The sequence below is a fragment of the Lithobates pipiens genome, unplaced genomic scaffold (genome assembly GCF_037356315.1).
Source record: "Lithobates pipiens isolate NorthernLeopardFrog02 unplaced genomic scaffold, aLitPip1_a1.2 Scaffold_18, whole genome shotgun sequence".
NCBI classification, from domain to species: Eukaryota; Metazoa; Chordata; class Amphibia; order Anura; family Ranidae; genus Lithobates; species Lithobates pipiens.
Window position 1 is genome coordinate 611,780,779 of NW_027507758.1, and position 12,893 is coordinate 611,793,671.

At 45.5% G+C, this 12,893-nt stretch overlaps 1 protein-coding gene across 1 annotated transcript in view; it reads left to right on the forward strand.

Annotated features, from left to right (window-relative positions):
* Positions 1–3,240: 3,240 nt before the first annotated feature.
* LOC143990349 (whey acidic protein-like) overlaps positions 3,241–12,893 on the forward strand; it is a 29,804-nt gene continuing 20,151 nt past the window's right edge. The window contains exon 1 of the mRNA XM_077490384.1: positions 3,241–3,379. Within this exon, the coding sequence (XP_077346510.1) occupies positions 3,271–3,379 (109 nt within the window). The 5' untranslated portion in view covers positions 3,241–3,270. The remainder of the gene's footprint in view (positions 3,380–12,893) is intronic.

Genomic DNA, 12,893 nt, shown 5'->3' on the forward strand with positions numbered 1-12,893 from the left:
GTATCTGCTGAGCTTTCGGGTCAGTCTTCTCCTGTATAACATCACTAATAGCATCTCTTTCACTATACCCAGAACTTAGACAACTACTTTACTTTCAATTACACACATGTAGAACTAAGAACTACTCCAGATATAGACACATATATACATCAGATATAATATTGGACTCTATCTGTTACAGCAATAAACAGGATGCACTTGCAAAAAAAAATTTATTTTCTTTAACCCCCGACCTGAAAACAGGACCGAGCCTACGAACTTCCTACCGCAAATCCTTACACCCCACCATCCAGACTGCAACCTACTTGACACTCTCTAGTGAATGTAGATGACTTATGTATTTCAAATGAAAATAATGATAGTTTTCCTCAAGGTTGTTTCATTTGATGTAAAGTTATAGAGCGGTTGCGACCTCACTGTTTTTCTTCACACTTTCTAACTTCTATATAAGAATTTACCTGGGCATTTCCTAGTCTCACTATGGCTCACTCATACCAAAACAGGCACTTAATACTCCGTACTAGGATGGACACCACATTATCCTGCGCCCGGTCACAGCGAGATCCCTTTAGGGGTGACTGGGAGTGGAAGATGTGGTACCTGACATATAGTGTAACACAGCATGCAAATTACCAGAGGCAAACATTTTAAAATATTACTCTCCCTTCAAAACATCTGTCATACGTCCCAGATAGGAACGAAGGAAGGGTAGATGCCCTGGAAAGGGAAGCAAGAGTATGTACACATCATATTATGAGCTGCTTAGTGATACTGGAAATGTACCCCTTCACAACACGCTTACAGTTCACTTGGTATATGCAATATGGCATCTTCCACCCAAGTGTTTCTGTTAATGCAAATGTAATTCTGTTTATAACATTTGTAAATTTGCAAAAGCCTATTTATAACCTCTGTAAACATGCAAAATGTTAATAAAAACTTCTTTAAAAAAATGTGGTTCAGCTGAGAATGGGAGTTGTTGGACTTTGAAATAGGAGGTGGTGGAATCAGGGGTAGGAGGTGGAGAAGTTGAAAATGGGAGGTGGTGAAACCAGGGATGGGAGGTGGTAGGGTTGGGAATGGGAGGTGGTGGAACCAGGCATGGAAGGTAGTGGACCTGGGAATGAGAGGTGGTGGAAACAAGGATGGAATGTGCTGGAGCTGGGAATGAGAGGTGGTGGAACCGAAAATAAGAGGTGGTAGGGTTTTGAATAGGTGGCAGTGGAACCAGAGAGGGGAGGTAGTGAAGTTGCACATGGGAGGTAGTGAAACCAGGGATGGGAGGTGGTAGTGTTGAGAATAGGAAGTGGTAGAATCAGGCATGGAAGGTGGTGGAGCTGGGAATGAGAGGTGGTGGAACCACAAATGGGAGGATTTAAAGCTGGAAATGGTTGATTCAGGAGTGGAAAGTGGTGGGATTTGGAATAGAAGGTGGTGGAATCAGGAATGGGAGGTGGTGAAGCTGAAAATGAGAAGTGGTGGAACCAAGGCTTGGAGGTGGTGGAGCTGGAAATGGAACGTGGTGGAGCTGAGAATGGGGAGTGTTGGAGCTTGGGATAGGAGGAGATGAAGTTGGAAATGGGACGTGGTGGAACCAGGGATGGGTAGAGCTAGGAATGGAAGGTGGTGGGACCAGGGATGGGAGGAGCTGAAGCTGAATGAGAGGCGGTGGAACCAGAAATGGGAGGTGGTGAAGTTGGAAATGGGAATTGGTAGAACCAGGGATGGGAAGCGATGGGGTTTGGAAAAGGAAGTGGTAGAACCAGGGATGGGAGATGGTAGAGCTGGGAATGGGAGGTGGTGGAGCTGAGATTGGGAAGTTCTGGAGCTTAGAATAGAAGGTGGTGGAAGCAGGGATGGGAGGAGCTGAAGTTGGAAATCAGAGGTGGTTTAACCATGAATGGGAGCTTGTAGAGTTGAGAATGAGAGGTAGTGGAACCAGGGATTGAAGGTGGTGGAGCTGGGAATGAGAGGTAATGAAGCTGGAAATGGGAGGTGATGGAACCTAGGATGTAAGGTGGTGAGGTTTGGAGCAGGAGTTGGTGGAACCAGGAATGGGAGGTGGTGGAGTTGGGAATGGGGGGTGGTGGAGCTGGGAACAGGAGGTAGTCGAACCAGGGATGGAAGGTGGAGGAGTGGGGAATGGGAGGTTGTGGAACCAGGGATTGGATGTGGTGGAGCTGGGAATGAGAGGTGATGGAGCTGGGGATATAAGGTGGTGGAAACAGAAATTAAAGAGAGGGAGTATGAATTGCATTGCAATCCATTAAAATTAGTTAACAAGATAATAATAATAAAATGAATGAATATGAATAAAAATAACCATAAAATAAAAATGAAAAAAAAAAACATTTGAGCCCATTAAAATGTCATTACATGTGAATATTATAAGCAGCTGAATAAGACTTGGTGTAATCTCCTGTGCAACAAATCATAAGGAGCCAATCAGGTTAAGCTGAATGCGCATTTACTGGCCAAAAACAGACAAAAGGAGAAAACAGAATAAGTTGGGTGATGACCTTTTTAGTCTGCTGCTGCATCATCACAGTCCAGCCCCAGACTGGGGATGGGTAGTGGACCAGGCTATATTGCTTAACTGCAGTTGAAGAAATGTAGGTCATCTATTTGCCTGTGCAGTCTATCAAGAGCTGTGAAAACCCAACAACTGGCTGGACAGAAATGGAAACCTTTGGATTATTAAGTGTCTCAGAGTTTAATTTGAAAAATAAAATGGACCCCAAACCATTACCGCACATTGTCACCCTTTACATGGGTCTTTATAGGCTTTCACACAGAAGATCCAGCAGCGAATGAAAGAACGTTCAGCAATGTCATTATAGGGGCGCAGTTTTACATTTAGCATTTTTGTCTAGTGATGAGCAAGGGTGGGCAAGGGTCCATCTTTCCCATACAAGTCATAAAACCCCAAAGGTCAGGTATATTCTACCATAGTAACGTACATGAGAAGAACCTTCTTTTACAATTGTATATTGTATTGTATGAGAGCAGGTTCAGCCTGTTCTTCTCAGTGCCTCCTTTCCTTCTTCCATATCAAAGCCCAAGACCAATTAAATTCACCGTGTCATTATAGGGACCCAGTTATGCAATAGGAATTTGTGTAAGTGGCTAAGTACATAAGAAGCTCTTTCTTTTGCAATCATCCAATCATGTGGTGTCTGGCTCAACCCTGTTCCTGATGCCTCCCTTCCTTTTTGCTCATATGGTCTATATAAAAGCCTCATCATCTCTCTGACTTTATAGGAACTGAACATGTCTCCAGAGACCGGATCCCTCCTGCTACTCCTCCTGTTCTGTGCCGGAGCAGCTGCTGTCAATCATCTAACCACTGCAGACCCCACCGAGGACAAAGAAGATTTAGGTAAGAATTCAAAATGATGTAAAATACAGGTAATAACTCAACCAACTTATAAATGTCTACGTCTCTCGGATATATTAATATAGCAAATAAAATGCAGGCAAGTCTGTTATATTTTTAGAGTGTTGTGCAATGTGTATATTCATCATTCATGGATGAGGATGGGTGCAAAACCTCTTCCAATGCTTTGTTATTTTGTTCTAGGATGGAGAAGGTTTAGAGTAGTGATGGTCAAATTACTTGATATAAGGGACTTTAAAGTGATTGTGAAAAACCCTCACCTTGTAAAACAACCTATTTAGTTTAAAATAAAAATAAAATGCAAAACATTTTTTGTAGCCATAAAAAAATGAAATACCTTTTTTACCGCCAGTAATTGGCTTTCTTATCCTGAGTGGACATAATATAAGGTAGACATGTGCAGAGTAAAATATTTTGTTTCGGAATTTCGTTTTCGTACGAAAAATTAATTTATTTAGTTACTCCCGAAATTCGTTTTTTTATTTATTTCGGAATTTCGTTCAAAAATTGCATTAGTCCAAAAATCCACATGAATTACGGTCGAATCTGTCTTTGAAGGCTTATGGTGTCTGTCGAATGTATAAAGAAGATTCGACGGAGCTAGTATATAGCATACTTCGTGTGAACTTTAGAACCCTATTAAAGTCTATGGGACTCCAACGTTCAAAATCTAAAGTGCTAATTTGCAAGTTACTGTCCTAAAAAGTGTTTGGGGACCTGGGTCCTGCCCCAGGGGACATGGATCAATGCAAAAAAAAGGTTTAAAAAACAGCAGTTTTTTCGGGAGCAGTGATTTTAATAATGATTAAAGTGAAACAATAAAAGTGTAATATTCCTTTAAATTTCGTAGGGGGGGGGGGGGGTGTCTATAGTATGCCTGTGAAGGGGCGCATGTGTCTGGTGCTTAGAACTGACCCTGCACAAAGTGTCATTTATGCAGAAAAAAAAGTCCTTTAACCACTTCAGATCCGCGCTATTGCCAAATGACGGCATTAGCGCGGACCTACATTTCCAGGACTACGTCTATTGACGTCGTCCTGGTTACGAGCGGCCTGCGCGCCCCCTGAGGGGCGCGCGCGGCGCGCTCTGTGATCGGCGAGTCCGTGAGACTCGCCTGATCACCGATCCGTGTAAGGGGTCGATCCCGACCCCTTATCACGTGATCAGCTGTCAGCCAATGACAGCTGATCATGTGATAGAACGGAGCCGGTAATCGGCTATTATTCCTCCTCGCGCTGACAGCGCGAGGAGAGAAAAAAAAAGCCGATCACCGGCGGCCGTGATCGGGACATCAGTCCCGATCACGGCCATCAATACAAGGGACCACCTGCCACCTGCCTGTGCCCACCTGCCTCCCGCAGTGCCATCCTGAAGTAAAATAAAAGAAAAAGTAAGTGCCCCCCGTCAGTGCCCCTTTTAGTGCCCATAGTGCCCACAGTGCCACCCACAGTGCCACCCACAGTGCCACCCACAGTGCCACCCCACAGTGCCACCCACAGTGCCACCCAATCTGCCTCAAAGGTGCTGCACCCCAGTGCCGCCCATCAGTGCCCAGCAGTGCCGCCCATCAGTGCCCAGCAGTGCCGCCCATCAGTGCCCAGCAGTGCCACCTATCAGAGCCACCTATCAGTGCCACCTATCAGTGCCCATCAGTCCCATCTATCTGTGGTACCTATCAGTGCCCATCCGTGCCACCCATCCGTGCCACTTATCCGTGCCACCCATCCGTGCCATCTTATCTGTGCCCATCTTTGCCCATCAGTGCCGCCTTATCTGTGCCCATCGGTGCCGCCTTATCTGTGCCTATTAGTGCCGCCTTAACTATGCCTATCAGTGCCCACCAGTACAGCCCATCAGTGCCCACCAATGCAGCCCATCAGTGCCCACCAATGCAGCCCATCAGTGCCCACCAATGCAGCCTATCAGTGCCGCCTAATCAGCGCACTTCAATGAAGGAGAAAAATGACCCGTTTGCAAAATTTTATAACAAACTATTAAAACATGATTTTTATTTTTTTTGCATCTTTTTTTGTTTGTTTAGCAAAAAATAAAACTCCGAGCTGTAACTAAATACCACCAAAAGAAAGCTCTATTTGTGGGAAAAAAATGATAAAAATTTCATTTGGGTACAGTGTTGTATGCCCGCGCAATTGTCACTCAAAGTGCATCAGCGCTGAAAGCTGAAAATTGGTCTGGGACTGAGGGGGGTTTAAGTGCCCAGTAAGCAAGTGGTTAAAATCACTCGCAGCTATTATGAATTGTCGGCTCCGTAATACAGAGAACACTCATTGAAAGTCATTGATAAAAAAATAAAAAAATAAATAAATAAAAAAGCGTGGGGTCCCCCAAATTCAATTACCAGGCCCTTTAGGTCTGGTATGGATAATAAGGGGAACCCTGCCTCAAATTTAAGAAAAAATTTGACGTGGGGTTCCCCCTAAATATCCATAACCAGACCCTTCAGGTCTGGTATGGATATTAAGGGGAACCCCGTGTCAAAAAAAAAAAAAAAAATTGAGGGGTCACAGACCCCCAAAGCATCCTCCCAATGTTGAGGGCATGTGGCCTGGTACGGTTCAGGAGGGAGGGGGGCCGCTCTCTCGTCCCCCCCTCTTTTCCTGCGGCCTGCCAGGTTGCCTGCTCGGATAAAGGGTCTGGTATGGATTTTTAGGGGGACCCCCACGCCAATTTTTTTTTTAATTTGACACGGGGTAAAGTGTACGGAGTAAATCAATAACACCTTTCACCTCAATATGAACTAGGACTAACCTAGGTAAGGAAAGATAAAAGTAAAGCAGTTAGAGAAATAGATAGGGAAAGAAAGGAGGGTCGGAGAAGGAAAGGGGTAAGAGTGCCACTACCTAGTGAAGTTAGATTTCAGGTATGTGGTATGAGGGGGAAAGTAGATATACCCATTAGACGAGCCTGCAGTTCCCTGGTGGCTTCAAACTTTTTAGATGAGTCCAATAATAAACTGGTGAGTTTTTCCTGAGACATTACCCACAATATTTACGTTTTGCCATTGGGAGAGAGACACCAGGCCTCTTCCAGGCCCTAGCAATCGTGAGTCTAGCTCCCAAGGGCACAAAGTGTACCAATCTACCAGATTGCTTAGATATGTGTGGGATTGGTTAATTTAGGAGAACCACCTTGGGGGTCCTGGGAATGCAAGAGCCTACCAACTTATCCAGTATGTTAAAAAATTCTCTTCCAGAGTGAATCCTCGGGCATTCCCACCATATGTGTGACATTGTACCCAGGAGTTGACAGCCTCTGAAGCAGAGAGGGCTGGCAGCAGGAAACATTGAGGCTACTCTGGAAGGCGTGTAGTACCATCTGGTTAGTACTTTTAGACTAGTCTCCATCAACGTGGTATTAAGAATGCCCCTGAAAGACTTAGAGCACAACGAATACCATTTCTCCTTGGACCAGATAAAATTGAAGTTCGTTTCCCAAGCTACCATGAAGGAAGTTTTAGAAACAGGAGCAATCAGTGACGAGTATAGTCGAGATCCCCCCTCCTCACCCTCTGGTCCATGGCTTGGCTGCACCACATTTCGTAATCAGTGATTGTTGAGGGTTGAGGATTGTCTTTGCACGGGGAATGCAAAAAATTGTGAATCTGATGAAACCTGAAAAGTTCAGAGCTGGGAAGGTCTAGATTTTTTGTGCAATGTTTAAGGGTGAACGGACCTGCCACTGTGCAGAAATGTCCTATCCTGTAAAGTCCTTTATCAACCCGCCATTTAAAGGCTAGGACGTTTCTGCCTGGGGGGAAGTTTGGATTATTGAATATGTGGGTTAGGGATGAGCTTCGTGTTCGTGACGAACATACGTTCGACTCGAACATCGGCTGTTCGCCCGTTCGGCGAATTTCGAACGTTATGGGCCGTTCGCACCAATTCCACAATGCACTGCGATGGCGCAGTGCATTGCTGTCTCATGATTGGCCAAGCATGCACTGTGACCCCCACATGCTTGGCCAATCACAGCGCCGGCAGCGAGGAGAGCCATGATTGGCCACAGGCAGGATGCCTGTGGCCAATCATAGCTCAGGCTGTGTAGTACATGCCCCACACTATATAAGGCCGCCAGCGCGGCGGCCTTGTGTAGTGTGTTGGCGTCTGTAGCAGTTAGTGGGTGTTCTGTGTACCTTCAACACAGTATACACCAATCGTTATCGGGCGATTTTTCGTTCTTGCTCTTCTGTAGTGGTTGTTGTCTGCATGCCCTGACCGCAGTATACACTGCTATATATCTAGCGATATATCTATCTTTTATAATAGAGCTGTCAGTCAGTGTTAGGAGATTGTGCGTGCTGTCTGCGTGCTCTGAACGCAGTATACACCGCTATATCCACATATATAGCTAAATATCTTTCTCGTTTTAAATAGAGCTTTCATTCAGTGTTAGGAGATTGTGCGTGCTGTCTGCGTTCTCTGAACGCAGTATACACCACTATATCCACCTATATAGCTAAATATCTTGCTCGTTTTAAATAGAGCTTTCAGTCAATGTTAGGAGATTGTGCGTGCTGTCTGCGTGCTCTGAACGCAGTATACACCGCTATATCCACCTATATAGCTAAATATCTTGCTCGTTTTAAATAGAGCTTTCAGTCAGTGTTAGGAGATTGTGCATGCTGTCTGCGTGCTCTGAAGGCAGTATACACCGCTATATCCACCTATATAGCTAAATATCTTGCTCGTTTTAAATAGAGCTTTCAGTCAGTGTTAGGAGATTGTGCGTGCTGTCTGCGTGCTCTGAAGGCAATATACACCGCTATATCCACCTATATAGCTAAATATCTTGCTCGTTTTAAATAGAGCTTTCAGTCGGTGTTAGGAGATTGTGCGTGCTGTCTGCGGGCTCTGAACGCAGTATACACCGCTATATCCACCTATATAGCTAAATATCTTGCTCGTTTTAAATAGAGCTTTCAGTCGGTGTTAGGAGATTGTGCGTGCTGTCTGCGTGCTCTGAACGCAGTATACACCGCTATATCCACCTATATAGCTAAATATCTTGCTCGTTTTAAATAGAGCTTTCAGTCAGTGTTAGGAGATTGTGCATGCTGTCTGCGTGCTCTGAACGCAGTATACACCGCTATATCCACCTATATAGCTAAATATCTTGCTCGTTTTAAATAGAGCTTTCAGTCAGTGTTAGGAGATTGTGCGTGCTGTCTGCGTGCTCTGAACGCAGTATACACCGCTATATCCACCTATATAGCTAACTATCTTGCTCGTTTTAAATAGAGCTTGCAGTCAGCGGTAGGAGATTGTGCGTGCTGTCTGCATGCTCTGAAAAAGACGGACGGCAAAACAAATTATACAGGGGTGATAACCCTTCCCTATGTTTTCCAAAAAGCTTAAAAATAGTTTTTTTGACTGGAGCTACACATTAAAAATGTACCGGTTGAAAATTACAAACAGATTCAACTTAACACAACAAACCTACACAGTCCCTGTCTTGTTTGCACCGCCTGTATACTGCTGTTCTGAGTATATAGGGCCTGGGGGCCACACGTATTTCCTTTTTTTAATATGGGTACGGGGTTCCCCTTAATATGCGTACAAGACCCAAAGGGGCTGGTAATGGGCAGGGAGGGCTACCCATGCCATTTTTCTCAATTATTTTCAACCATATTGCAGGAACCAGATATAACATTAAAACCGCAAGCAGCTTTAAATGACGTTATTTCCGTTAAATGTCATTTTGTGCAGGGACTGTTCTAAACATGGAAAACACGTGGCACTTCACAGGCATACTACAGACACCCCCCAGGTACGATATTTAAAGGAATATTTCACTTTTTTTTTCACTTTAATCGTCATTAAAATCAGTGCTCCCGCCAAAACGGCCGTTTTTAAAAGTTTTTTTTGCATTGACCCATGTCCCCTGGGGCAGAAAACAAGGGCCCCAAACCCTTTTTAGGACAGTATCTTGCATATTAGCCGTTAAAATTAACACTTTTCATTTCGAACGTTTGAGTCCCATAGACTTCAATGGGGTTCTAACGTTCGTACGAATTTGGGGTCCGTTCGAAAGTTCTGGTGCAAACCGAACCCGGGGGGTGTTCGGCTCATCCTTAATGTGGGTCAAAGGTTTGTATTCCGAGACTAGTGAGGCAGAGGAGCATAAAGAGTCCCAAAGAGCGAAAGAGTGAGATAAGGTTGGGGCAAGAATGTTTTTCTATGTGTACCCAATCAGGCTTCTCAAATCTGGAATAGACTATTGACAATTGGGCCAGCCTGGCTGCTTGGTAATATTTATAAGTTGGGGAAGTCCCAAGCCCCCTTTTTTCCTGTGCGCATATAGGATTCCTTGAGATAATCTGTACCCTGTCTTACCCCATACGAACTTCAGGATCTTGCTTTGGAAGATTTGGATATGGTCTTTTCGAATGGGAAGGGAGCGGAAAAGATACAGTAGTCTGGGAAGTATGGCGTTAATGACGTTTATCCTACCTAACCAGGAAATATTATGTTGTGCCCAGTTGTGTAAGTCTGTTTCTAGTTTATGATACATGGGGGATAGTTGTGACAGTACAGATTTTCAACTTTAGCTGTGAGGCTGTTTTGGGATAGGGAGATTATCCAGGAAATCGCTTAAGATGGATTCAGTCAGTGGGGGGCTCGACGACTAAAGTTTGTTATGAAACTCGTAGAAGGAGTCTAAGATCTTGGAGGGATTAACCGTGGTGCCTTGGCCTGGGATTCTGATTTTCGGCATTGTGTGCGCCATGATTCGGGGTGTCAATTTGGCAGCCAGCATGGAGCCCATCTTGTCTCCTTGCATGTAGAACCAGTTTTGAGACCAGCAGATTTGTTTCTCCTTAGCTGCTAGGGACAGGTTGTGTTCTAGCTTAGCCATATCAAGTTGAGGGATCCTGGAGGGAGAGGGTTTTAGTTTGTGGAGTGCTCTAAGTTTAAGGTAATCAGTTTCCAACCTCTTTATGTCAGCCTCCCTTTCCCTCTTGATGGTGAAAGCCATTCTGATGATCTCCCCTCTAATGAAGGCCTTATGAGCTGCCCACAGCATTTCAGCTGAAACATCTTCTTGGTCATTGAATCGGAAATATTCTTTGAGGGACTTATCCAGCATTGTTATGCGAACAGGGTCAGAGAGAATGGACTCATTGAGTCTCCACTGTCTCTGGTCCAGCCTGTTGTAATGGGAGTGGAGTGTCATAACTACCATGAAGTGATCGGACAAGGTGGAGTCAGTGATGTAAGACTTCAGTATGGGTGGGATTGAATGGAGACGTACGAGGAGATGATCAATCCTAGGGTATGCGTTGTGTGGGTGAGAAAAGTGGGTGTAGTCCCTCTTATTGGGATTCCGCTCCCTCCAGAGATCCGCCAACCCCTGCGCATGTATCAGTTTAGCTATTTTGAGGCTTTCATTGGTAGGGCGGGTAAGTTGTGCTTAGATTTGTCAAGCCCTTATTCAAAGGTCACATTGGAGTTGCCCCCAAAAATGACTGTACCCTCAAGTAGCGGGGACAGGGTATGTAGGAGGCATCTGAAGAAAGCTGCTTGTCCCTTGTTAGGGGTATAGTAGGAAATCAGAGTGTGTAGCTGGATATCTATTGTGCCCTTGACAAAGATGTATCTACCCCCAGGATCCTTAGTATCAGAGATCCAGTTAAAGTTGCACGTCTTGGCTATTGCCACTGCTACTCCCTTGGTTTTATTTTCTGCATTTGCCATTTAAAACTTGGGATAGTGGGAGAAGAAATTTGGGGTTTTGGGGTTGTATCCAATGGGAAAATGGATTTCCTGCAGGAGGACAATGTCAATTTTGGATGATTTATATGCATTGAAAACCTTATTGCACTTAAGGGGAGAGTTTATGCCTTGAACATTATGTGTGGCTACCCTCCAAACACTGCGTGTGCGATCAGCCATGGACCCGGGAGGAGAGCGAGCTGCTAAATCCAACATCACTTACCCTCTTTTCGGACTTGTATAGAGATGTCAAATGGAAGGGCGAGAAGCCGCTCCTGCTGGCAGCGCCCCTTTGCCCCAGTCTACTTTGTGGATGGTCTGAAAGAGAAATAGCTAGTGAGCGATACTCCATAAAGGGGAAGGGAATAGAAAGAGAGAGAATGAAAAGCCAGAGAAAGAGAAGTTTACTCCCTCCCAGGGGGACAGAGACCCTGGGGAGAGCAAAATCCTCGGTAGACATCCCACTATGAACCGTGAGATGTGAGAGAATGAATCAATTACCACCCGCAAGGTTGGATGTCCCACTCCCCCGACTACCGAAGAAGTCAAAGGAGTAGGAGGAGGCGCATGTGAACCACACTGCTCCCAAGCTCCTTGAGACCTGCTTTGCTATACCACTAACAGAGCTTCTAACGAACAATAGTAAAAGAGCAGGGTCTGATAGCTAACAACTGTAGGTACCGCCCAAAGGGCTCAGGGAGCACCCAAAAACCCCACCCCAAAAAAAGGGGGGAGGGAAGAGGGAAGGGGCCTCCATTTCCATTTCTTGGGAAATTATTTTCAGATTAAGGAGGAGCTTTTTGCCCGAAACAAAGGTGGAAAAGGAATGTTGTTGGCCATTGTGGGTGAATTTTACCGCAAAATGGGAAGGCCCACTTGTACTTAATGTCCCTCTGGGCCATGGCTGTCAAAAGCGGTTTTAGGGCCCTTCTCCGTTGGATGGTGGAGGGGGAGAGTTCAGCAAATAGTTGAATGGGATGACCCTGGCAGGTAACCTGGGGGAGAGCCTGGTCTTGTTTCATTGTGGATTCCTTTGCAATGATGTCCCTGGGAGAGCCGTCTTTCCTGGGGGGACCCAAGGCTCTGTGAACTCTATCCAACTCGAGGCGAGCCGGTGAGATGTTTGGAATGAGCGACTTAATCAGGTCTTGAGTGGCAGCTGCAACATCAGTAATCGATCCAGGCAGGCCTCTGATCCTGAAGTACAGTCTCCTGTACCTATTTTCCAAATCATCTATGCGTGAGAACGCAGTGTCCAGCGGGTCCTGCAATGTTTGGATTAGGTCAGAATTCTGATGGGCGACTGCTGTTGTCTCATCCAATTTGTCTTCTATAACATCCATCCATCTGATGTTCTGTAGGTCAGCTTTTATTTCTCCCATGATGGTGGCGGCAGTGGCAACCAGACCCCTTTCTAGGAGTGTTGAGAATTTAAGATACAAGTCTTCCACTGAAAACTGAGGGGTCGGAGTGGAGGGACCATAAGAGCCAGGGGTGACCATGTTAGGTAGGACTGCCTGGGGATAATGCCTGACCCCCAAAAGAGTGGCTAATCAGGGACTCCGTGGCTGCAGGAGTGGGTGTCTGAGCTTGAGCTCCGGGGCTCTGGGACACAGGGGTAAAATGGAGGAGAGCAGGGGCTAGAACAGTCCTGTGTTCTGGTATCGGGTGAGGATGGGAGAGCTGAGGGCCTGCAGCAGCCATGGCGGCCATATTGGTGCCTCCTGTTTGTGAGGTGGCTAATAATTCCCACTGTAGGCTCC